This window comes from Aulonocara stuartgranti (assembly GCF_965226115.1).
Source record: "Aulonocara stuartgranti genome assembly, chromosome: 9".
Taxonomy (NCBI): domain Eukaryota; kingdom Metazoa; phylum Chordata; class Actinopteri; order Cichliformes; family Cichlidae; genus Aulonocara; species Aulonocara stuartgranti.
In genome coordinates, this window is record NC_138960.1 from 32,516,069 (window position 1) to 32,542,425 (window position 26,357).

Consider the following 26,357-nt stretch of genomic DNA (forward strand, 5'->3'; position numbering starts at 1 on the left):
ATCTGCGTCACCTCTTATAGTTTTCCTGTAATCTGAGATCAAAGATGAGAATATATAGAGTATAGTACAGTAAATTGTGCAAAGTTTACTATCAATTTTCTCAAAATCCGTACAGTAATTTTGGCTGTGGATCACAGGGTGCAGAGTGGGGGTCACCCAGAGTCATAATCCAGTGAAATATCTGTGTCACCTCTTACAGTTTTCCTGTAATCTGAGCTCAAAGATGTCAATATATAGAGTATAGTACAGTAAATTGTGCAAAGTTTACTATCAATTTTCTCAAAAACCGTACAGTAATTTTGGCTGTGGATCACAGCATGCAGAGTGGGGGTCACCCAGAGTCAGAATCCAGTGAAATATCTGCGTCACCTCTTACAGTTTTCCTGTAATCTGAGCTCAAAGATGTCAATATGTAGAGTACAGTAAAGCAAAATGGGAAGATTTTACTATGAATTTTCTCAAAATCCGTACAGTAATTTTGGCTGTGGATCACAGGGTGCAGAGTGGGGGTCACCCAGAGTCATAATCCAGTGAAATATCTGCGTCACCTCTTATAGTTTTCCTGTAATCTGAGGTCAAAGATGAGGACATTAAAAATACAGTTGAGTAAATTGGGTAAATTTTATTGTTAATTTTCTCTGAATCATACAGTAATTTGGGCTGTGGATCACAGGGGGGAAAGTGGAGATAAACCAAAACTGGTAGTGGATTGTGAAGTAAAATAGTATCAGGACACAAAACACTGCGTTTCTAAGCCAGTCTTCACCCATACCGTAATATACGTAAGAGTAGTGCAACCACATTTTCGGTGCGGCTGGCGGAGCGGCTAGCTTGACTGTGACTTCCTAAGTGAGGGCTCACTTGACCGCAGTCTTTAAGACGCCCAAATCGAGGGTTGATGGTGTCATCAGTTTGTGCCACTGCTCTCTCGCTCCGGGATTATGAGGTCACGTGCCTTCACGCTTGTGCTTAACGAAGGACGGATTTATGTTTTCTTCTCCAGACCTTTTTTTTTGGTTGTTTTATTTGCAACGCTTGGGTTGTATGAACGCTGGGCGTTATGTTGTTGAGCCGCAGCCGTTCAACCGGGCTTTTATATGGTTGTTGAAGAAGGCGTATTAAAGAACCACCGTGGATTACCGATACCAGCGTGGGTGTGTGTTCTTCCGACTAGCCTGCTAGGTGTTTTGCCGCCTCCTCTCAACCACGCAACACAACCCGACGTTACAGTATGTATTGCAGCTGCGAAGACGAACGTACGTTCTCCTGCTAGGTTACAGCTGGTAGGAAGGTGCGTTCAGTGTCTCTTTGTAATTTTAAGTTTCCATGTCAAACGAGATAAAACAGTTATTTCTGGATGCGCACTTATTTGCTGAGATTAACAATGTGTTTTTGTAAACCACGTGATGATTTAAGTCATTTAATCTTTACAGAACATGTGAGCGAGGCTAATAGAGCAATATTTTTATGTTTAGTAAACTGACGTTTCTAAATGTAACTGCTTTTATTTTATCAGTTCTGACGAGGACAGCTGAATGATGTTGTTGGTGAGCTTGGATTAAATCATCTCTAAACAAAGAACTTGTCCTCGTGGTGACTGACTTGGGGAGTTGAGGTCAGTGAGCCCATTGTCTCTGCTGGTCCGACTCCAACTACAAAGCCGGCCCGCTCGCCCCCTCCTGAGTCTGAGAGGAGATCCAGAGTAAGTCAGTTATAACTACACTGGTTGCTTAACTTTATCATTTTCTACAGAGTCTCTCTCTCTTAGCTCATTTTGGTTTGATTTCTGCCTTCTGTTTAGCCTCTGTTTGTCTGCCTCAGTACCTTAATGTTTTATCATTTGAGTTACACTCTTTGTTTCCCTTCATATGAAGGTGATGTCTGTGGAGTGATCATGACTTCGTTAAAAATGCTGTTTTCCTTTTCCACGTTTCTTCTTTCATATTCTTTCTGACGTCTTTTCTTGTGTAAGCTGCTAACTCTTGTGATGGACATTTCTTTATTTTATGTGTTGATCATATGTTTTGACAATATGACTTTAGTAATATCTATAGTACATTTTGTGTGACTTGGTTCTACATATAGGAAAACATCAAATAAGTATTTCACAGGTTATTCCACACACAGATGGGTATTGTGAGTGAGTTGGACTGACACTCCCAGGCACCATGAGACATTAGGCAGATAGTGAGACTCCTTATCTCCAGGGAGGAGGTGTTGAGATGAAAATATTTGATGTGCCTCAATTCTATGCTGTATATTAACTAAAATGCCATATAACCATATAGTGTAGTATTAAGTGGACATGGCCATGAAAAATAAAGGCATTAGACTACGTGTCCTTGGGGGGTAGAAAGCTGTAGACTCTCGCCCACGCTTGCCTGTGAAAAAGTAGATAACAGGGGACCATCTTCTAGTGGAGATGCATTATAACTCACCTGTGCATTAGAATAAAAGGTGTTGATTGCAGCTGACAGTGTCTGCAGACTTTGATAACTGTGACACCCTCGTGGTTAATCAGAGGGAAATCTGAGTCAGTGTGGATTTGGTTGTACAGCTCTCACACATACAACCTGAACTGCACATTGTAAGTGTGATGTTCTTCAAATTTGAACAAAGTAAAAACTAAAAAACTTTTTATTCACAAGTTGAACTTTTACTACTTTTATCCCCAAAATGAGCTCACTTCAAATGTTTACCACAGCATAGCGTCCCCAGGCACCTGAGACGTTTGGCAGATGGTGAAACTGTTTATCTTTGTGAGGTAAGAGGGGGCACTTGTGGATGAGCTGAAGGTATAGACCTGATGTCACTGTTTGGGTTCTTTGTCATTACAGGAGAAAGAAGTGAAAGCAGGCCGAAACCTCAGCACATGGATGACATCAACCAAAAACATCCAGCACCAGCAAGTAAAGATGAGCCAGCGGCGATCCCTGTGGAAAAGACTTTTCCTGCTATGAAGCAGCCCAGAAGACGCAAGCGCGCCAACGGGGAGGAGAGAAGCTTGAGCTGTGACCAGTGTGGAAAGTCTTTTACTCAGATTGGTCACTTGAAATCACATCAGCTGATCCACACCGGTGTGAAACCATTCAGCTGTGATCAGTGTGGAAAGACCTTTACTCATAGATGGAGCTTAAAAACACATCAGCTCGTCCACACGAAATTTAAAGCTTTCAGCTGTGATCTGTGTGGAAAGTCTTTTACTCAGATTGGTCACTTGAAATCACATCAGCTGATCCACACCGGTGTGAAACCATTCAGCTGTGATCAGTGTGGAAAGACCTTTACTCAGAGATGCAACTTAAAATCACATCAGCTCGTCCACACGAAATTTAAAGCTTTCAACTGTGATCTGTGTGGGATGTCTTTTACTCACAGTAGCAACTTAAAAAGACATCAGCTGATCCACACCGGTGTGAAACCATTCAGCTGTGATCAGTGTGGAAAGACCTTTACTCAGATTTTTCACTTCAAATCACATCAGCTGATCCACACCGGTGTGAAACCATTCAGCTGTGATCAGTGTGGAAAGACCTTTACTCGGATTGGTAGATTAAAAACACATCAGCTCATCCACAGTGGAGATAAACCATTCAGGTGTGATCTGTGTGGAAAGTCTTTTACTCAGATGGGCAATTTAAAAACACATCAGCTTATCCACAGTGGAGATAAACCTCTCAGCTGTGATCAGTGTGGAAAGGCTTTTGCTTACGTTGGTAACTTAAAAAGACATCAGCTCATCCACAGTGGAGAGAAACCATTCAGTTGTGATCTGTGTGGAAAGTCTTTTACTCAGATAGGCAATTTAAAAGTACATCAGCTCATCCACAGTGGAGATAAACCTCTCACCTGTGATCAGTGTGGAAAGGCTTTTGCTTACGTTAGTAACTTAAAAAGACATCAGCTCATCCACAGTGGAGATAAACCCTTCAGCTGTGAGCAGTGTGGAAAGTCTTTTACTCACATTGCTGCCTTGAAATCACATCAGCTTATCCACTCTGGTACTAAACAATTTGTATGTGGTGACTGTGGAAAGGCTTATATTGAGATCGAAAGGTTAAAAGCACATCAGCTCATCCACTCTGGTGCTAAACAATTTGTATGTGGTCAGTGTGGAAAGGCTTTTACTCACATGACTGGCTTAAAATCACATCAGCTCACCCACTCTGGAGTTACATCATTTAAATGTGGTCAATGTGGAAAGGCTTTTACTCACATGACTGGCTTAAAATCACATCAGCTCACCCACTCTGGAGTTACATCATTTAAATGTGGTCAATGTGGAAAGGCTTTTACTCACATGACTGGCTTAAAATCACATCAGCTCACCCACTCTGGAGTTAAATCATTTGTATGTGGTCACTGTGGAAAGTCTTTCATCCATAAAACAAATCTATTGAGGCATCAGAAAACCCACAAAGTGTCCTCCTCTGAGAAAAGTGGAAGACCAATGGGACATTACTAGGGCTGCCACAAATGATTATTTTGATAGTCGACTAGTCACCGATTATTTTTGCAATTAGTCGACTAATCAGATCATGCATCCATTGGACGTAAAATGTACAGCATGCATCTGCTCTTATATAACTATCATGAGCTTACAGCTTTAAGTGTTTAAGGTCTGTGCTAACTAAGAATAGAGACAAGGTGATAGTTTATTAAATTTTAATGAAATGTGCAGATTGTTTCGGTGAAGTTTAATAAACTCCTTGCTAGGGATGGGTACCTGTATCCGGTGCCATGACGGCACCAGTTCTGACATAAACGGTAGTAACCAGACCGAAAAGAAGCGCACATTTCGGTGCTTTATTTCGGTGCTTTTATTTTCCTGAGATGTCATACACTTTAGATTCTAGCCAATCATTTTACGTTTCCGAGGATAGTAGGCGGGTCCAGGTACGTACGTTCTTTTGGAGCAGAGCTACAGATTAAAAATGCCCAAGGCAAAGCGGTGAAAAGTCTGGCTGTACTTCACAGCAAAATATGCAAACTCAGCAGCCTGCAACAAGTGCTTTAAGGTGATACTTTGATACTGTCAAAGGAGGTAACACCTCGAATCCGATGAAACACCTGGCGACGCATAACGGTGTTTTTTAAAGCCGAAAAATGCGCCGTATTTGATAGCTTGCTGCGAGACCTCACACCGAGCACATCTACTGCGGGTGTGGTGCCTGTTATCGGACCCGGAGTTAGCAACATCCCCCAAAAACCCGAAGAGGGGAGTCCTGGCCCCTAGCCCTGCCAGTGTAGCAGAAATGATGATGCAGCAGCAGCCGTTCTTCTCTGCGTGAGTAGCTTAATGTTGTTCGTGTGTAATTTACGTTGAGTAGGCTAAACACGTTATTACATTAATGCATGTAAGGTGAACTAGCAAACAGCATCATATCTATTTGCGGCTGTCTTCTTGTTTGATGGCAGATACTCCCTTCACCCTGGCCAAAAAGGCTAAAATGACCAAAGAAAGATTGGAAAACAGTTAAACATGAGAGGTTTTTGGAGAAAGTTTGTGTTTTTTCCATTGATTAAGCACTGCTTCCAGCCAAGAGTGATGCCATATATGCCCCATAGCTGCAGAAAAGACTAACATTGTTATCTTTTTACAAAAAAACAGCTGAACATGAGAGGTTTTTGGACCAATTTTGTGTTCTCCATTCTTTAAGCACCGGCACCGTTTCAAAAGTACCAGTTTGGCACCGGTATCGGATAAAACCTAAACGATACCAAATCCCTACTCCTTGCTATCTAAAATATAACAGGACACCGGAGTATATTCTCGAGCATCTCACATTTCTGATAATCAGCTGTCTGCTTGACGTTTTTTCAGCTGTGTAAAAACTATAACTTTAATCTCAGCCAAACCGATTTACTCAGGAACAAATAAAATACTGAAAAAAAGCAGAACAGTAACATTTTTAAGTTATCTAAGTGACTTATATATCATGTTTAACCTGAGTAGTGAAAGATGGCGGTGGGTTTGGAAACCATTTGCCGGGAGTCCGGTGTTCTCACCGGCTCCAGGGAGCCTGTAACCCCGGCTAGCTATCGAAGTCTCCGAAAACGTCGGAGCACTTTTGAAAAAATGTGGTGTCTTGATAAACTGAGCAGATATTTGAAGTTTACACAGCTACATTCTCGCCTGAAAATATGTTAAGCGTTTACTTTGTGACCCAGAAAGAATGATAAGAATAAAACTGACTAGCTGCCGCCATTGTTGGAAACTGAGCTGTGCAATGAATTCTGGGACACAGCTTCTTCTTCTTCGGTGTTTAATGGCAGCTGTCATCCTTCTTCATGCAGTGCTGCCGTCTTCTGTTTCAGTCCGTTATTAAATCCTACTACTTATTCCTGCGTCTTTTGGGATCTTACAAAGCTTCAAACGACGCCTTGACTATTAAATTAGTCGTTGGCGATTTTGATAGTCGACGTAATCGTGACTAGTCGACTAATCGTGGCAGCCCTAGACATTACCCTGACAGGGTTCATTTGAACACAGTGGGAGAAACAGGGGTTTGAACAAAAGTTCTTCTGGATGCTGCGTCAAACTTAAAAAGCTTGAGATCAGGCTTCACAATTCAACTTGTTCCAAGTTTAGCAAGTTAAACTTCACTGGCTGTGTCCACAAACAGCATACAGAGAAAAAATTACTCCCATCATCTGATCACAAGAAAAACAAAATGTCAGAAGAGTTCACCTTCTGGGTCAAACTGTCAGACCTGTTACTGTTTATTTTAGGAGTCCCCAATCCCAGTCCACGAGGGCCGGTGTCCCTGCAGGTTTTAGATCTCACTCTGGGTCAACACACCTGAATCACATGATTACTTCATTACCAGGCCTCTGGACAACGTCAAGACATGTTGAAGGGGATAATTTAACATTTTTAAATCATCTATGACGGATCAAGGACACCTCTAAACCCTGCAGGGACACCGGCCCTCGTGGACTGGGATTGGGGACCCCTGGTTTATTTGGCTATTCATCGTGAGGTAATTATCAGTGTCAGTGCTGCGCCACTTCTATTGTAACTCACATGAAATGTGTTTTAAATGGGCTCTATTGTCTTACAATATTGTGTGAGTCTGTTTTGCTCCACAAAGACACAACCCCTCCTGCAATTTTTAATGTTACAGTAAAAAAAAGGTAAATTGATAAATTTGTGTCATTTTGAAACAGGCAGTATGTGGAAAATTAAATATTTTCTTACCCATGTGTAAAGTTTTCAGTGGTCTGTGTTTTCTTACAGGATGTGAGTGTTTTGCTCCATGAAGAGACAAACCTACATTTTTTTATGTTGCAATAAAAATATTTTTATTGTAAGTCATAAATGTGTCATTTATGATAAAACTGACTTGCTGTCCCTTTGTTCTCGTGTACCTAAGTAATTGTGGGTAATATCTTGATGCATGCTCAATCATCCAGGTAAGGAAATCCCAGAAGTTGATTCTGTTCATCTGGACGTAGCGTTTTCAGTGGGACAAACGTTTCGTCACTCATCCAAGAGACTTCTTCAGTCTCAGCTGACTGCAGGTTTCTCCAATCTTATAAAGAGTACATTTGCATAATGAATGAGGGGGTTTTCCATGACGAAGGACTCAAAACAATATCAGAGCCTTAGTCCAAACAATTAAAAAACCCGGTTGCACCTCCAGCAGCAGCGGCACACAGTCCAACAAGCCAAGTTCTTGTGGCCAACTTGGTTGGTGGCAAATCCGGCAAGACCGTTTAGGCAGCCTCCCACGGGTTCAGTGGCACCAAAACAGTCTAGGCGGCCTGCGATGAGACCAGTGGCGGCAGCATTGCGGCTCAGGCAGCCTGCCCCGGGTCCAGTGACAGTGGTGTTACAGATCAACCGGCCTGCCCTGGGTCCTGTGGCAGTGATAACATAACGGCTCCGGTGGCTCTCAACAGCTCCTTAGCTGTTGGCCTGGAAAGTGGCCAATGATTATTGGTCTTGGCTGATGGCTGGTGTTTCGCTGCTGGACTCGGAAGCAGCGGTGCAGTCGGTGCTGGATGAGGAAGCGGGTGTGCAGGTGTGGTAGGTATGGACAGCTCGCAGACCCCCGGTGCTCAAACCTCCGACTCAGGCAGAGCGGGACCATCCAGTGCGCAGATCCTCTGCGCTCAAACTTCCACCTCAGGTTGAGCGGGCACCTCTAGTGTGCAGACCCATGTAGCTCAAACCCCCAGATTGGGCTGAATGGCGCTCTCTGGCGCACAGACCCTCGGCCCTTAAACCTCTAGCCTGGGCTAAGCAGCCCATCCGGCACGCAGACCCCCGGAGCTCAAACCTCCAGCTCTGGCTGAGCAGACCCCTCTGGCTCGCAGACCCTCGACCCTTAAACCTCCAGCTCAGGCTGAGCGCTAATGCTAAGCTCCATTCCCAATCTGGATAGTTATCATCTGGTTATGTCTGGGGATTACAACCTGGTAATGGATTCTGTTTGGGATCGCTCTTCCCAATCTTTACTAAGACCTGTTATGTGACGGCTGTGTGCAGGCAGGAAAAGGACCCAAGGTGCAGACTCCGGAGACAGATGTGAACTCAAAACAGCTTTAATGTTAAACTCAAATATAACATAACTGGAAAAAATCAAAATAAACTTACACCAGAGGACTGACAAAACACACAGCTAGGTAAACGGTAGATCGCAACACAGACACAAACACAGGGCTCAAATACACAGAGGGAGCAATCAGGGAATGGGTAACAGGAGGGAAGCACAGCTGGGGCAAATCAGGCCTAACGAGACAAGGGGAAGCAAAACCAGACACAGTAACATCAGACATGGACTTTCAAAGTAAAACAGGAAACCCATAACACAGACTGAACAAAAGACACAGACTCACATGCAAGCACTACAACAGAGGGAACAGAGACGTGGGACCAGGGCAGACACAGACACTGACTGGACACGGGGATATAGCAGACAGGGGAGACAGAGCAACTAGAGAAGACAGAGACATAAACCATAAGACAGAACTCAAAGAAACCAAAGACTAGAAATAATAAATAATAAACTCAAAAACCCTGGGTCAACGACCCAGGCATCCTAACAAGACCATCTAAATCTGTGCAAACAATTCAGTCGTTCGTAGAGCCACATAAACTTGTAGACCCTTGGAGATTTAAGTATCCCACTAGAAGGGAGTATTCATTTTACTCTAATGTGCATAAGTCATTTTCTAGGATAGATTTTTTTTCTGGTTGGCCCCTACTTACTGAGTGCTATTACAGACTGTAAATATGATCCAATTGTCATTTCTGATCATGCCCCGGTTACAGAGGTGGGTCGAGTATCCAAAAATTGTACTCAAGTAAGAGTAGCATGACTTTGAAATATTATTACTCAAGTAAAAGTGAAAAGTAGTCTTCAAAAAAGTTACTCGAGTAAGAGTAAAGTACTTGGTGAAAAGACTACTCAAGTAGCGAGTAACTGTTTGAAATGTCCGATTTATTTTATAAATGCTATCAGACAAACAAAAATAAATAAATATACAAATTTTAGTATTTTCAAAAGGAATATATGTAAAAACATCAACAAAATAAAGCACAACAATTCTAATTTCCAGATTTTCACAACATTTTTCAAACAAGCTTTTTTCACCAATACCTACAGTAAATAATATAAATATATAAACAGTGCAAACAATTTCCAGTGACAAGATATGCTGTAAACTTTATATTCATTTTTGCTCCAAATGGCACAGCAACCTCAGAGAAAACAGAACGAGACATCTTCCTCATGTACATACAAGCCAGCTCAGTTCATCATAAATTGTATGGGTGTGCATCTATTTCTGCATATTTAGCAAAAATGTGCCATTTCTTCACTCAGTGAGGTGATGGTTAAGCTTCAGCAGCAGTTTGCTCTCAAGGTTCTTTCTGTGAAGCTGTGACTGTTTAGCAGTGAACAGGAGTCCTGCATGACTGAGAAGTCCTTCACAAGCTCCAGATGCAGGAAGAGCTGTATTGCCTTTGATTGACAGCTTCTTGATGTGAGGAACGCCATGCAATAGATCCACACCTCCAGTGAATGGACATGAAAGGTACCGCTCCAGCCCTGCATCTGGCTTTCCTGACCCCATGGATCTATCATCTTAGTCGGTTAGGCTGCTGTTTGCGCTGGCATCATCCAGCTTTGTGTCTAGGTGATGTCTGATGAAGTTGAGACCTGTGGAAAGATGTATGGTTTTCAAAAGAATTGGGTCTCTTCATTATAGTGCTGTATACACTGCAAAGCTGCGGATGTTTGGCAAGAAGATTTGATCACACTGGAGATGTTTTTTACTAACTCTTGTAGAAAAACAAAATCTTGTCATTCATATCCCGCACAAACAGTTTGCAATGAATTCCAGATTAAGTTTAAAATAAGAACGCATGCAAGGCGAAGCAGTGCTAGCCAATAGATCGTCCTGTTTGGCTGTTACTCTGGGAAAAGATGAGAAAGACTGTGATGGAAGCGTGACTGGAGTTGCGATGTAGCCTATATAATATTTATATTGTACGAATGTGATAATTCTGTATATTGTAATAATGTGATATTATATTGTTAAAAAACGTGAAAGGTATATTGTTAGAACAATATACTTTTCACTTTTCTTTTGCCTGGGTGGCAGCTCTACGCTTCCATAGCCGAGGCTTTTCAATGTGGCCTCACAAAATTATCACGACTACAACAACCATGAAAAGAGTTGGATGGACATTGCTGCTCAATCACAGCTGCCTGGTCAGTGTTTTTCATTAGTAATTTAGCAAAGTTGACAGTGGTGGTGTGTGTCTGTGTGAGTGAGTGAAAGATAGAGAGGGAGAGTGAGAGATTGATTTTGTAGGATAAGCATTAGAGCTGGGCGATAGAACAATAACTAAATGTATTGCGAAATAACTTTTTCTCAATAGAAAAATTAAACTATTGCGATAGGCCTCATCTCTCTTGGACTCTTAAAAAAAAAAGAACAGCCAATCCAAATTAAGTTGCACAGAGAATCACTAATTCGTCATTCGGCTTTTGTCAGACTAAAGTAACTGTTAAAACTGTTTGAAAAGCTAATCTATACAACAAGGAGAGATTGAGAATTTCCTTTTAGTTCTCAGTTTATTTGATGTTGACAAAAGTTAGTCAATTTTGTCTGTTCTTCTGTAAAACCAACTAAGATTTTTTTATAGAATTAATATTTTGTTTCTAAGTGGAATTGACAATTTAGTCTGTTTTGTTTGTCCTATTTTGAAACTTAAACGCTTTAGCGGCTGCCTTTTGTGTAGTTTGCAATATTTGCCTTTATTTATCTGAAAAAGTCTCGTGTTCCTCAAGTACATGGGGGAACTGCGAACTGTGCTTCAGCGACTCACACATGCAGGAATTTTTAAAAGAACCAAGAGAGGCACTGAAAAGGATCTGCAATGGTGAGCTGTTTTGATTTGGGAGGATTTTCAAGCGGACCAACAGGGAAAGCCTCGCTTCCTTACTGCTGCAATTATTGGGTGCAGGTTCCTAGAAACTCAGTTTGGGTATTCTAGTGGGTGTTCTTCTTCGTCTAAAGGCGTAAATATGATGTGGGGAACATGAACAGAAGCAGTGACTGCAGCACTGCATGGCAGATTTTAATCCCTACAGCATGTTGTGTCACCAGAAAGCAAAACCTTTCCTGTGATTTCTGGTAGATTTGGTTTTTTTGTTTGTTTGTTTGTTTTAGTACCAGGCTGATTTTGCCAGATAGGTTAGGGTTGTTTTCTTTTTGTAAGAGAAACACAGGTTTATTTTTTATATATATTTAGACATGTCCTGAACAAGGCCTAATATGTTTTGTTTGTAACGGTGCACTTAGGGGGAAAAAACCTGCCAGGTATCATCCCTCTGGGGGTGATATTTTGTGTGTTGATGATGTAAAAGCAGGCCTGCAAGATCAGGAGTAAAAGTGTTATAAAATACTTTAATTGAGAGCAAATATAAGGTGAGCTTCTCTAGATTACAATGGGCTTCTGAGAAAATTCACCTACATAGGACGCTGACCATATTAGATAGTAAGTCCTCTGTTTTAAAAGGATTGTAGCGATTCAATCCATTTCAAAAGCAATAAGAATAGTTTTTATTTTTGGAATGATGAAATATTGCTGTCAGTGGATATTTAAATTCATGCGCGGTTTTCTACTATCAGCAATGATTGGTACGATTGCATGTGACTGGATGAATGCATGTGATTGGACTGTGGCTGGACTGATGATGTGGACTAAGTGTGACTGACTTGAAATTGTGAAGACGTTAACTATTTTAGCATTAGTCACTGCTAATGCCTAACCCACCCAAACAGTGAAAAAGGGTGGATGTATGTGCTTTTGTTTGCTTGTTTTTGCAGGAGCAGGAGGATGACAGAGACCAGAGGAGGGGAGACTGTAGGTTCACATGAGTGTGTGTGGGCCTTACAGACTTAACCCTTAAGCTGCTACTTTTCTGTGTTACTGATTTTGTGTGGAGAAAACTGTGTTTTCCTGGCTGCTTGTTGGTTACAGTAACACACTGTATTGTTGGAAAATGTTAAATGCTACAGGAGAAAAATGTGTATTCAATGTGAAACACATACTGTGTTAAAATCGGTATCACTCCTTTCACAGACAAGGAGGGTTGACCACATGATTTACAGCAACACCTCTGGAATCTGTTGATCCAGGCCCGACCTGCGAGGAAACACCACTGGCTAATGTTTTTTTTCCCTCTCTAAGGGTTCTGGCGTCACGCAGGCAGACATGAGTGAAATGAAGCAGATTGTGCAGTGATTACTCATTATCATATCGTTATTCATTTTAAGGTGTTGAGCTCAAAGTGTGAAAACAAGTGAGTGACATTACTTAAGATAAAACTACTGTAACCAGTAACTTAATTAAACACATGGGATGATCCATGGTTTGAGCAAATTATGGTAACAGTAGTGTTTTAATGATTTGGGGAAATAAACTGCATATGACACACTTTTGTCTGTGTTGGATGCCTTATTACTCTCATAACCTACAGTTGTTCGTAAGTGTGAAGTTTGTATTTACTCACCAATTTTGGTTTCTAGGTAATTGTGGTGTGGATGCAGGCTCCAGGCAGAGCCAAGAGTTAGACCCACTTGACATGACATTAATGCTGATTTTAGTCTTTAACAGGGCTGAAGCAAAATTACTCCGGAGGAGGAGCCCTGATGTTGTCTGAGAATTTGTGTAACTAACCTTTTCCTTTTTGTTATTCTCCTAGTTCTGATGAGTTGACTCATGGGAGAGACCACGTGTCAAACGGAGGGATTCTAGGTTTAAACAATGTTTTCTATGTTTTCCATGAGTTTTTTCATGGTGTTTTTGTCCATGGCTTTTTACTGTGATTTGTGGGATTAACCGTTCATGTACAGGTATTAAACCTCTACAGGGGGGTTAAGTCCATGTTCAGATAAGGTTTTGATGATCTATAAGTAAACTTCACTGAACTGAAAGGAAAATGTGGTTTGAAGCCTCGCTTCTGTCAGTCTGCCCATGACTGTAGCTGCCTCCACCAGTGTGTGAATGTGAGAGTGAATGAATAGTGGAATTGTAAAGCGCTTTGAGGGTCTCGAAAAGTGCTATATAAATGCAATTCATTATTATTATTATTATGATGATGGTTGACGTGTTTTCTAAATGGTTAGAAGTTTTTCCTCCTAGTGAAGAGATACAGGTGCAGCAGCCAGAGTATTGCTGGAAGAAATCATCCCAAGGGTGGAATCTCCTGACTGAGTCTGCGTGCTGATCAGAAGTCTTCAGAGACCCAGCAAGAACAGGGACCATTCATAACAGAGCTGACAGCCCAGGCAGTGGTTAAGGTCAAAGGTCATGGGGTTTGGGGCCCTACTAGTCATCATGAGAAGATTCCAGAACCACAGCAATAACCATAAAGCTGCGTTGGAACGAGAGGGTGAGGGCTGAAAAGAGCCCCCTCCTCCAACAAGAGCGTGCCGAGCTCCAACTCAGCGACTGCAGAGTGAGACTCTGTGCCACCCAAGAGGGATCAGCGAATGAATGCAGATCACATCTGCTTAAAACAGCCAATCAGTTTCCCTGGAAAGCTTAGTGTGTTTTCAAGTTACGGAGGTTGTTGTTGTGACGTTAATAATCATTTTATAAATGATATGCATTTACATGATTCTCCGAACATCACAAACTCTGTTAGAGTCCTGAGCATGAGTAAAAGTGATTGGAGTAATTATAGCATGCATGTTTTACAGCAACTTGTGTGCATTTTGTAGGGTAGGTAGACTGATTATCTAGCATGTCAGTTCCTGATGCGTAAGTGCATTAGGCCCTCATTGTCTGAGTAAACATAGTGTGGGATTATAATATGATCTTATGCCATGTTATACCCCTAATTAAAGATTGTGAAATCATTATGTAGTTTTAGTTTGTAGTATTCTCCTGAATTAGGTGAAAACTATTACAGTTATTAAACTGATTTGTATTACGTTAGACTGCTGATTCAGTGTGAATGAATGATATTGTTTATGATGCATTATACTGCTGAGTTATAAGAAACACGGTTTTCAGAGAGTCAGGACCTTGCTTTTTCTCATAGTGGAGGAGACAGAGAGCACATTCCACGGGAGACTACACCCCCACCGTTGTTGAAGGCAGACAAAACAGGGAGCCAAGGCCATAAGTCAGGCTCGCTAGGAGTTAGAAAGAATGTGAATGTTTAGGTTTTTACGACTAGGTGCGGGCCACTAGAGGCTATAAGAGTTTGAGTAACCCTCCACCAGTTTGAGATTTGCTGTGACCCTCTTCATGCATGTCTCCCCATCCGGATGGTTTATGCTCGTAAAGTGTTCAATTGTATGTAATAAAAGATTGTTGATTGAGCATTTGTACACCGAGTATTGTCCGTCCTTCAGCCCAAAGATCGAAAGAATTGGGAGAATTTAACAATAGTAACAGTCGTGAGTTCTTTTGACATGTGTACTCAATTTTGACACATGTGACACCGTAAAGATTGGATTTTTGGTTTATCCCATTTCATTGAGGGGTTTTGATCGGCCTCAAAAATGCTGGAAGCACTAAAGAAGGAAGTCGTTCTTCCAGAGTTGTGGTTGTTTTGGTTTCCCCAATCACTGATGTGGGCACAGTAAAGATAATTGCAAATGCCTTGGAGAGGGTTCACACCTTTTAAACGGGCTGATGGCCCTACAATAGTAAAGAGTACAGTATGCTGCATAGACAGAGAGGAAAGATCTATAATTCTGTTGCAAAATGTAGCTCAGAAGTGTTGGCTGTGTGGAAACTCATGGCTACTTTTGGGTTTTACTTTAAAACTCGAGAAGCACTAACATCAGTGTTAGTATATGTTTGTGCTATTCATTTGCCTACAGGTTCGGACATTCACTGTCCCTGATGGCAAACATCTGGACAGGGCAAAGCAAATGGCACAAAGGAGTGTGTGATGTTTGGTGAGGCATGTGTGCCTCAATCCCTAATAACACTGGGGAAGAGGGTCTTTTACAGAAACAGTTAATAAATTGGGAGATTTAATGATAAAATAGGAAATATATCACACACCTAAAAACTTCCTTATCTTAACAACGGGTTCTTATGAGAGAGCCGCTTGATGTAACTAAGACATATAACCTGTCTATTTCATACATTCGAGAACAGTGGGAGAATGATTTGGGTGCTGTGGTGGCAGATTTCTTTTCTCATGTATTAATCACACATTTAATCATATCACATTAGTTATGTAATATCACTTTCTCACTTTACCATAGTAAGAGCACTCCTGTCACTAGTTTACATGCATGTGGAAAGTTAACACAGTGAGGCCAATGTAATGGGAGACATTAAACAGATAGTGAGGCTCCTTCTGCTTATCAGGGATGTAAATTCTTAGGTGAAGGCTAAGCAGAAAACAAGGTCATAATTCTCTCTGTGAGGGAGGAGGTATAGCCCCCCCATGAGAGGGGCCAACATGTGAGGTTGTGGAATGTTCTTTGTCTGTGTGGGCGGTGGCCACAATCCGGAGATGGTCCCGGTGTTTCACTGGGATGCTCTCTCCACATCGCAATGTGTTTATTAAACCCACTTCAAATCAAGCTCGCTGGGTGTGTTGCAGGTTATTGTTAAATTTTCCACGACAGTGCCCAGCTGTCTGACAAAGAGTGAGATATGGCTCTTACCAGGGTCCATTCGTCTTCTATATGTTCAAGACACTCCCTAATACAATTCAAAGTGTTACACAGGTTACATTTTTCAAAAGTTAAACTAGCAAAAATATTTCCGAACATAGACATAGACCCATCGTGTGATAGATGCAAACAGACTCCAGCTACTTCCCTTCATATGTTTTGGTCCTGTCCGAAAATTGCTCTTTTCTGGTCATCATTTTTTGAAGTCATCTCTGAAGCATATGCCTATAACATCTCGCCTCCCCCTTGGTGACAGTTTTTGGTTGTTTCTCTGGTATTGTGACTTCTGTTCCCCCTGCCCATTTACAGAGGGTCATTGCGTTTTTGTCATTATTAGCGAGACGCCTGATTTTATTTAAATGGAAGTCTACTACTGCTCCATCACACCACCGCTGGATAACGGATGTTATGCAAAATGTCAAACTGGAAAAAATCAGATGTACTCTGAACGGATCCATCGGCAAATTCCACACAACGTGGAACCCTCTGTTAACATACGTCAACAATTTATCCGGTCTGGAACTGGAATCTTCAGTGTTTTTGTTTGCCCTAGAACAGTCCTGTAAAAACAATAGAGAGGTGCACCCCCCTCCCCCCTTTCTTTTTCTTTTTTTTGCTGTTGTTGCTGTGCTTTTTGTTTGTTTTTTTGTTTGTTTTGTTTTTTGTTTCCCTTTTCCCGTCTTGGTATTATCTGTCTTTATGATCTGTGGGATTGTTGTTTTGTGGTTTTCTGTAAAATAATAGGAATGCTATGTATGATAATTGGAAAACTACAAGTGTTAAAAAAAAAGAATTACTACTACATTGAAAGCTGTTATAGTACGCCTTAAACTCATAGACATTTGGAGATTCAAATATCCTCATTCCAAAACGTTTACTTAGTGCAACCTTTTGGTTAGTTTTGGAAAGTTTTGATAGCGATAGCATAGATGTAGGTGGCCTTCGCCAGCAACAGATCATAAAGCCGTATTAAAATAAATTTAACTTCCCCTAAATCTTCTGTTGTTAAATCTACATATTGGAAACTCAACAGCTCTTTTTTAGAGAAAGATGATGTGAAAAAGGATCTTAAAGAACTGATCTCAAACTATTGATCTATAGCTCGAGAAAAATTAAAGTTTGCAAATAACTGGGAATTATTAAAATTTGAAATTGACAAATATTTAAGGAAGGTTGGCAGCCTTAATGTGAAATCGAAAAGATTAGAGGAAGAAAAATCAATCTCTCAAATTGACACTAATTGAAGAGGATAAATTGAACCTTGCTAAATTACAAGATAAATTAGATGGCTTATACTCAGTGTTTTGCTTGTAAATAAATAACTGAAAAGTGGGACGTCCGTATTTATTCAGCCCCACTGTTCGCTTCAACAGTGCTCCGTGGGATGTTCAAGGCCTGGGAAATCTTTTTGTAGCCTAAGCCTGCTTTAAATTTTCAATAATTTTATCTCTGACCTGTCTGGTGTCTAAATCGAATCGAGAATCTGTGGCAAGATCTGAAAACTGCTGTTCACAAACCCTGTCTATGTAATCTGACTGAGCTGGAGCTGTTTTGCAAAGAAGAATGGGGAAAAATTTCAGTCTCTAGATGTGCAAAGCTGGTAGAGACATACCCTAAAAGACTGGCAGCTGGAACTGCAGAAAAAGGTGGTTCTACAAAGGTGGGGTGACCATGGCTCAGCGGTTGGGAAGCGCATCTGTAACCAGAAGGTCACCGGTTCGATCTCTCTGTCCTGGTCGTCGTGTCCTTGGGCAAGACACTTTACCCTACCGGCCAGAGGGGCCGATGGCGCGGTATAGCAGCCTCGCTTCTGTCAGTCTGCCCCAGGGCAGCTGTGGCTGCAACCTGCTTGCCTCCACCAGTGTGTGAATGTGAAAGTGAATGAATAGTGGAATTGTAAAGCGCTTCGGGTGCCTTGAAAAGCGCTATATGAATGCAATCCATTATTATCATTACAACGTATTGACTCAGGGGGCTGAATAATTACGCACTCCCCACTTTTCAGTTATTTATTTGTAAAAAAATGTGTGGAATCATGTTTGATTTTCATTACACTTCTTACGTGTACACCACCTTATGTTCGTCTTTCACGTGGAATAAAAATAAAATGGATTCATGTTTGTGGCTGTAATGTGACAAAATGTGGGAAAGTTCAAGGGGGCGTGTACAACCCTTTAAATAAAGAAGTGCTTGTGCTTCCTCTTTAAGATCTCCCGGATTACACTGAGGGTGGTATCGTGCACGTCTCCCACATATGTGCTTAATACATAATTGTTGTGTACTGGACCTGATCTGAGTATTGGTTGTTTGTTCTCAGCCCAACATAAAACAATCGCGACAAGAGGCTCAGCATGACCTCATTAAAAATGCTCCGTTTTCTTTTTCCACTTCTCTTCTTTCATATTCTTTCTGACGTCTTTTCTTGTGTAAGCTGCTAACTCTTGTGATGGACATTTATTTTATGTGTTGATCATATGTTTTGACAATATGACTTTAGTAATATCTATAGTACATTTTGTGTGGTTTTGTTTTACATATAGGAAAACATCAAATATGTATTTCACAGGTTATTCCACACACAGATGGGTATTGTGAGTGAGTTGGACTGACACTCCCAGGCACCATGAGACATTAGGCAGATAGTGAGACTCCTTATCTCCAGGGAGGAGGTGTTGAGATGAAAATATTTGAAGTGCCTCAATTCTATGCTGTATATGAACTAAAATGCCATATAACCGAATAGTGTAGTATTAAGTGGACATGGCCCTGAAAAATAAAGACATTAGACTACGTGTCCTTGGGGGGTAGAAAGCTGTAGACCAGCGGTCCCCAACCTTTTTTGCACCACGGACCGGTTTATGCCTGACAATATTTTCATGGACCAGCTTTGTGAGGTAAGAGGGGGCACTTGTGGATGAGCTGAAGATATAGACCTGATGTCACTGTTTGGGTTCTTTGTCATTACAGGAGAAAGAAGTGAAAGCAGGCCCAAACCTGAGCACATGGATGACATCAACCAAAAACATCCAGCACCAGCAAGTAAAGATGAGCCAGCGGCGATCCCTGTGGAAAAGACTTTTCCTGCTATGAAGCAGCCCAGAAGACGCAAGCGCGCCAACGGGGAGGAGAGAAGCTTGAGCTGTGATCAGTGTGGAAAGACCTTTACTCTGAAAGGTCATTTAAAGAGACATCAGCTCGCCCACACTGGATTTAAAGCTTTCAACTGTGATCAGTGTGGAAAGTCTTTTACTCGGATTGATAGGTTAAAAAGACATCAGCGCAGCCACAGATTGGTAGCTTGAAATCACATCAGCTGATCCACACCAGTGTGAAACCATTCAGCTGTGATCAGTGTGGACAGTCTTTTGCTCACATCAGTAGCTTAAAAGAGTAAACATTTGGGTAGGGCTTGAGGGTCGACACTCCATAACAGTTGGTGGCGGTAACGCACCATTTTATTGTTTGCAAACCGCCAATAAAACTGAAGAAGAAGAAGAAGAAGAAGAAGCAGGGCAGCAGACGAAGAGGAAGGAGGGGTGTGCGTACTGTGCTCTTTGCTGTGTCTTTCCGCCGTTTTAAAAATGGGCACTTTTTGAAGAACCCGCATCAAAGTATTGTGGAGAAGCGTCGTGTTAAATCTAATTGATGAACGGCTTTTTGTGAGGTATGTATTGCAGCTGCGAAGACGAACGTACGTTCTCCTGTTAGGTTACAGCTGGTAGGAAGGTGCGTTCAGTGTGTCTTTGTAATTTTAAGTTTCCATGTCAAACGAGATAAAACAGTTATTTCTGGATGCGCACTTATTTGCTGAGATTAACAATGTGTTTTTGTAAACCACGTGATGATTTAAGTAATTTAATCTTTACAGAACATGTGAGCGAGGCTAAAAGAGCAATTGTCTCTGCTGGTCCGACTCCAACTACAAAGCCGGCCCGCTCGCCCCCTCCTGAGTCTGAGAGGAGATCCAGAGTAAGTCAGTTATAACTACACTGGTTGCTTAACTTCATCATTTTCTACAGGGTCTCTCTCTCTTAGCTCACTTTGGTTTGATTTCTGCCTTCTGTTTAGCCTCTCTGTTTGTCTGCCTCAGTACATTAATGTTTTATCATTTGAGTTACACTCTCTGTTTCCCTTCATATGAAGGTGATGTCTGTGGAGTGATCATGACCTCGTTAATAATCCTCTGTTTTCCTTTTCCACTTCTCTTTCATATTCTTTCTGTTCTTGTGTAAGCTGCTAACTCTTGTGATGGACATTTCTTTATTTTATGTGTTGATCATATGTTTTGACAATATCACTTTAGTAATATCTATAGTACATTTTGTGCGACTTTGTTCTACACATAGGAAAACATCAAATAAGTATTTCACAGGTTATTCCACACACAGATGGGTATTGTGAGTGAGTTGGACTGACACTCCCAGGCACCATGAGACATTAGGCAGATAGTGAGACTCCTCCTTATCTCCAGGGAGGAGGTGTTGAGATGAAAATATTTGAAGTGCCTCAATTCTATGCTGTATATGAACTAAAATGCCATATAACCATATAGTGTAGTATTAAGTGGACATGGCCATGAAAAATAAAGGCATTAGACTACGTGTCCTTGGGGGGTGGAAAGCTGTAGACTCTCACCCACGCTTGCCTGTGAAAAAGTAGATAACAGGGGACCATCTTCTAGTGGAGATGCATTATAACTCACCTGTGCATTAGAATAAAAGGTGTTGATTGCAGCTGACAGTGTCTGCAGACTTTGATAACTGTGACACCCTCGTGGTTAATCAGAGGCAAATCTGAGCCAGTGTGGATTTGGTTGTACAGCTCTCACACATACAACCTGAACTGCACATTGTAAGTGTGATGTTCTTCAAATTTGAACAAAGTAAAAACTAAAAAACTTTTTATTCACAAGTTGAACTTTTACTACTTTTATCCCCAAAATGAGCTCACTTCAAATGTTTACCACAGCATAGCGTCCCCAGGCACCTGAGACGTTTGGCAGATGGTGAAACTGTTTATCTTTGTGAGGTAAGAGGGGGCACTTGTGGATGAGCTGAAGGTATAGACCTGATGTCACTGTTTGGGTTCTTTGTCATTACAGGAGAAAGAAGTGAAAGCAGGCCCAAACCTCAGCACATGGATGACATCAACCAAAAACATCCAGCACCAGCAAGTAAAGATGAGCCAGCGGCGATCCCTGTGGAAAAGACTTTTCCTGCTATGAAGCAGATCAGAAGACGCAAGCGCGCCAACGGGGAGGAGAGAAGCTTGAGCTGTGACCAGTGTGGAAAGACCTTTACTCAGAGATGCAACTTAAAATCACATCAGCTCGTCCACACGAAATTTAAAGCTTTCAACTGTGATCTGTGTGGGATGTCTTTTACTCACAGTAGCAACTTAAAAAGACATCAGCTGATCCACACCGGTGTGAAACCATTCAGCTGTGATCAGTGTGGAAAGACCTTTACTCGGATTGGTGGCTTAAAAACACATCAGCTGATCCACACCGGTGTGAAACCATTCAGATGTGATCAGTGTGGAAAGTCTTTTCAGGATAGAGATCACTTAGAGAGACATCAGGGCGTCCACAGTGAAGTTAAACCTTTCACCTGTGATCAGTGTGGAAAGGCTTTTACTGAGATTGGTAGATTAAAAACACATCAGCTCATCCACAGTGGAGAGAAACCATTCAGGTGTGATCTGTGTGGAAAGTCTTTTACTCAGATGGGCAATTTAAAAACACATCAGCTTATCCACAGTGGAGATAAACCATTCAGTTGTGATCTGTGTGGAAAGTCTTTTACTCAGATGGGCAATTTAAAAGTACATCAGCTCATCCACAGTGGAGATAAACCTCTCACCTGTGATCAGTGTGGAAAGGCTTTTGCTTACGTTGGTAACTTAAAAAGACATCAGCTCATCCACAGTGGAGATAAACCTCTCACCTGTGAGCAGTGTGGAAAGTCTTTTACTCACATTGCTGCCTTGAAATCACATCAGCTTATCCACTCTGGTACTAAACAATTTGTATGTGGTGACTGTGGAAAGGCTTATATTGAGATCGAAAGGTTAAAAGCACATCAGCTCATCCACTCTGGAGTTACATCATTTAAATGTGGTCAATGTGGAAAGGCTTTTACTCACATGACTGGCTTAAAATCACATCAGCTCACCCACTCTGGAGTTAAATCATTTAAATGTGGTCAATGTGGAAAGGCTTTTACTCACATGACTGGCTTAAAATCACATCAGCTCACCCACTCTGGAGTTACATCATTTAAATGTGGTCAATGTGGAAAGGCTTTTACTCACATGACTGGCTTAAAATCACATCAGCTGATCCACTCTGGTGCTAAACAATTTGTATGTGGTCAGTGTGGAAAGGCTTTTACTCACATGACTAGCTTAAAATCACATCAGCTCACCCACTCTGGAGTTAAATCATTTGTATGTGGTCACTGTGGAAAGTCTTTCATCCATAAAACAAATCTATTGAGGCATCAGAAAACCCACAAAGTGTCCTCCTCTGAGAAAAGTGGAAGACCAATGGGACATTACTAGGGCTGCCACAAATGATTATTTTGATAGTCGACTAGTCACCGATTATTTTTGCAATTAGTCGACTAATCAGATCATGCATCCATTGGACGTAAAATGTACAGCATGCATCTGCTCTTATATAACTATCATGAGCTTACAGCTTTAAGTGTTTAAGGTCTGTGCTAACTAAGAATAGAGACAAGGTGATAGTTTATTAAATTTTAATGAAATGTGCAGATTGTTTCGGTGAAGTTTAATAAACTCCTTGCTAGGGATGGGTACCTGTATCCGGTGCCATGACGGCACCAGTTCTGACATAAACGGTAGTAACCAGACCGAAAAGAAGCGCACATTTCGGTGCTTTATTTCGGTGCTTTTATTTTCCTGAGATGTCATACACTTTAGATTCTAGCCAATCATTTTACGTTTCCGAGGATAGTAGGCGGGTCCAGGTACGTACGTTCTTTTGGAGCAGAGCTACAGATTAAAAATGCCCAAGGCAAAGCGGTGAAAAGTCTGGCTGTACTTCACAGCAAAATATGCAAACTCAGCAGCCTGCAACAAGTGCTTTAAGGTGATACTGTGATACTGTCAAAGGAGGTAACACCTCGAATCCAATGAAACACCTGGCGACGCATAACGGTGTTTTTTAAAGCCGAAAAATGCGCCGTATTTGATAGCTTGCTGCGAGACCTCACACCGAGCACATCTACTGCGGGTGTGGTGCCTGTTATCGGACCCGGAGTTAGCAACATCCCCCAAAAACCCGAAGAGGGGAGTCCTGGCCCCTAGCCCTGCCAGTGTAGCAGAAATGATGATGCAGCAGCAGCCGTTCTTCTCTGCGTGAGTAGCTTAATGTTGTTCGTGTGTAATTTACGTTGAGTAGGCTAAACACATTACATTAATGCATGTAAGGTGAACTAGCAAACAGCATCATATCTATTTGCGGCTGTCTTCTTGTTTGATGGCAGGTACTCCCTTCACCCTGGCCAAAAAGGCTAAAATGACCAAAGAAAGATTGGAAAACAGTTAAACATGAGAGGTTTTTGGAGAAAGTTTGTGTTTTTTCCATTGATTAAGCACTGCTTCCAGCCAAGAGTGTTGCCATATATGCCCCATAGCTGCAGAAAAGACTAACATTGTTATCTTTTTACAAAAAAACAGCTGAACATGAGAGGTTTTTGGACCAATTTTGTGTTCTCCATTCTTTAAGCACCGGTTTGAACACCGTTTAGGCACCGGCACCGTTTCAAAAGTACCAGTTTGGCACCGGTATCGGATAAAACCTAAACGATACCAAATCCCTACTCCTTGCTATCTAAAATATAACAGGACACCGGAGTATATTCTCGAGCATCTCACATTTCTGATAATCAGCTGTCTGCTTGACGTTTTTTCAGCTGTGTAAAAACTATAACTTTAATCTCAGCCAAACCGATTTACTCAGGAACAAATAAAATACTGAAAAAAAGCAGAACAGTAACATTTTTAAGTTATCTAAGTGACTTGTATATCATGTTTAACCTGAGTAGCGAAAGATGGCGGTGGGTTTGGAAACCATTTGCCGGGAGTCCGGTGTTCTCACTGGCTCCAGGGAGCCTGTAACCCCGGCTAGCTATCGAAGTCTCCGAAAACGTCGGAGCACTTTTGAAAAAATGTGGTGTCTTGATAAACTGAGCAGATATTTGAAGTTTACACAGCTACATTCTCGCCTGAAAATATGTTAAGCGTTTACTTTGTGACCCAGAAAGAATGATAAGAATAAAACTGACTAGCTGCCGCCATTGTTGGAAACTGAGCTGTGCAATGAATTCTGGGACACAGCTTCTTCTTCTTCGGTGTTTAATGGCAGCTGTCATCCTTCTTCATGCAGTGCTGCCATCTTCTGTTTCAGTCTGTTATTACACTCTTAAATCCTACTACTTATTCCTGCGTCTTTTGGGATCTTACAAAGCTTCAAACGACGCCTTGACTATTAAATTAGTCGTTGGTGATTTTGATAGTCGACGTAATCGTGACTAGTCGACTAATCGTGGCAGCCCTAGACATTACCCTGACAGGGTTCATTTGAACACAGTGGGAGAAACGGGGGTCTGAACAAAAGTTCTTCTGGATGCTGCGTCAAACTTAAAAAGCTTGAGATCAGGCTTCACAATTCAACTTGTTCCAAGTTTAGCAAGTTAAACTTCACTGGCTGTGTCCACAAACAGCATACAGAGAAAAAATTACTCCCATCATCTGATCACAAGAAAAACAAAATGTCAGAAGAGTTCACCTTCTGGGTCAAACTGTCAGACCTGTTACTGTTTATTTTAGGAGTCCCCAATCCCAGTCCACGAGGGCCGGTGTCCCTGCAGGTTTTAGATCTCACTCTGGGTCAACACACCTGAATCACATGATTACTTCATTACCAGGCCTCTGGACAACCTCAAGACATGTTGATGGGGATAATTTAACATTTTTAAATCATCTATGACGGATCAAGGACACCTCTAAACCCTGCAGGGACACCGGCCCTCGTGGACTGGGATTGGGGACCCCTGGTTTATTTGGCTATTCATCGTGAGGTAATTATCAGTGTCAGTGCTGTGCCACTTCTCTTGTAACTCACATGAAATGTGTTTTAAATGGGCTCTATTGTCTTACAATATTGTGTGAGTCTGTTTTACTCCACAAAGACACAACCCCTCCTGCAATTTTTAATGTTACAGTAAAAAAAAAAAGGTAAATTGATAAATTTGTGTCATTTTTAAACGGGCAGTATGTGGAAAACTAAATATTTTCTTACCCATGTGTAAAGTTTTCAGTGGTCTGTGTTTTCTTACAGGATGTGAGTGTGTTTTGCTCCATGAAGAGACAAACCTACATTTTTTTATGTTGCAATAAAAATATTCTTATTGTAAGTCATAAATGTGTCATTTATGATAAAACTGACTTGCTGTCCCTTTGTTCTCGTGTACCTAAGTAATTGTGGGTAATATCTTGATGCATGCTCAATCATCCAGGTAAGGAAATCCCAGAAGTTGATTCTGTTCATCTGGACGTAGCGTTTTCAGTGGGACAAACGTTTCGTCACTCATCCCAGAGACTTCTTCAGTCTCAGCTGACTGCAGGTTTCTCCAATCTTATAAAGAGTACATTTGCATAATGAATGAACCCCCCCCAGCAGGCCTGAAGGTGCCTGCTGGGGGGGTTTCCATGACGAAGGACTCAAAACAATATCAGAGCCTTAGTCCAAACAATTAAAAAACCCGGCTGCACCTCCAGCAGCAGCGGCACACAGTCCAACAAGCCAAGTTCTTGTGGCCAACTTGGTTGGTGGCAAATCCGGCAAGACCGTTTAGGCAGCCTCCCACGGGTTCAGTGGCACCAAAACAGTCTAGGCGGCCTGCGATGAGACCAGTGGCGGCAGCATTGCGGCTCAGGCAGCCTGCCCCGGGTCCAGTGACAGTGGTGTTACAGATCAACCGGCCTGCCCTGGGTCCTGTGGCAGTGATAACATAACGGCTCCGGTGGCTCTCAACAGCTCCTTAGCTGTTGGCCTGGAAAGTGGCCAATGATTATTGGTCTTGGCTGATGGCTGGTGTTTCGCTGCTGGACTCGGAAGCAGCGGTGCAGTCGGTGCTGGATGAGGAAGCGGGTGTGCA

At 41.8% G+C, this 26,357-nt stretch overlaps 2 protein-coding genes across 5 annotated transcripts in view; one reads left to right on the forward strand and one right to left on the reverse strand.

Moving 5' to 3' along the window:
- The window catches only part of LOC309713968 (uncharacterized protein), a 138,763-nt gene that overhangs the window by 31,161 nt on the left and 81,245 nt on the right, over positions 1-26,357 (reverse strand). The window lies entirely within an intron of this gene.
- On the forward strand, positions 663-25,613 carry LOC309713965 (uncharacterized protein). Of its 4 annotated transcripts, XM_082545965.1 has the most exons (5): positions 663-1,291; positions 1,517-1,702; positions 19,138-19,834; positions 20,039-20,139; positions 21,272-25,613. In XM_082545965.1, exon 5 carries the CDS (start codon positions 21,307-21,309, stop codon positions 22,729-22,731), a length of 1,425 nt encoding a protein of 474 aa, XP_082402091.1. In that variant the 5' UTR covers positions 663-1,291; positions 1,517-1,702; positions 19,138-19,834; positions 20,039-20,139; positions 21,272-21,306; the 3' UTR covers positions 22,732-25,613. The 4 variants fall into 4 exon arrangements, with proteins under 4 accessions (XP_082402091.1, XP_082402092.1, XP_082402094.1 ...); XM_082545966.1 differs by lacking the exons at positions 663-1,291; positions 1,517-1,702 and adding an exon at positions 18,834-19,064; XM_082545968.1 differs by lacking the exons at positions 663-1,291; positions 1,517-1,702; positions 19,138-19,834; positions 20,039-20,139 and adding exons at positions 20,146-21,021; positions 21,139-21,198.

Excerpts from the sequence above, each read along its gene's own strand:
- LOC309713965 (XM_082545965.1), top strand. The coding sequence starts at position 21,307 with ATGGATGACATCAACCAAAAACATCCAGCACCAGCAAGTAAAGATGAG.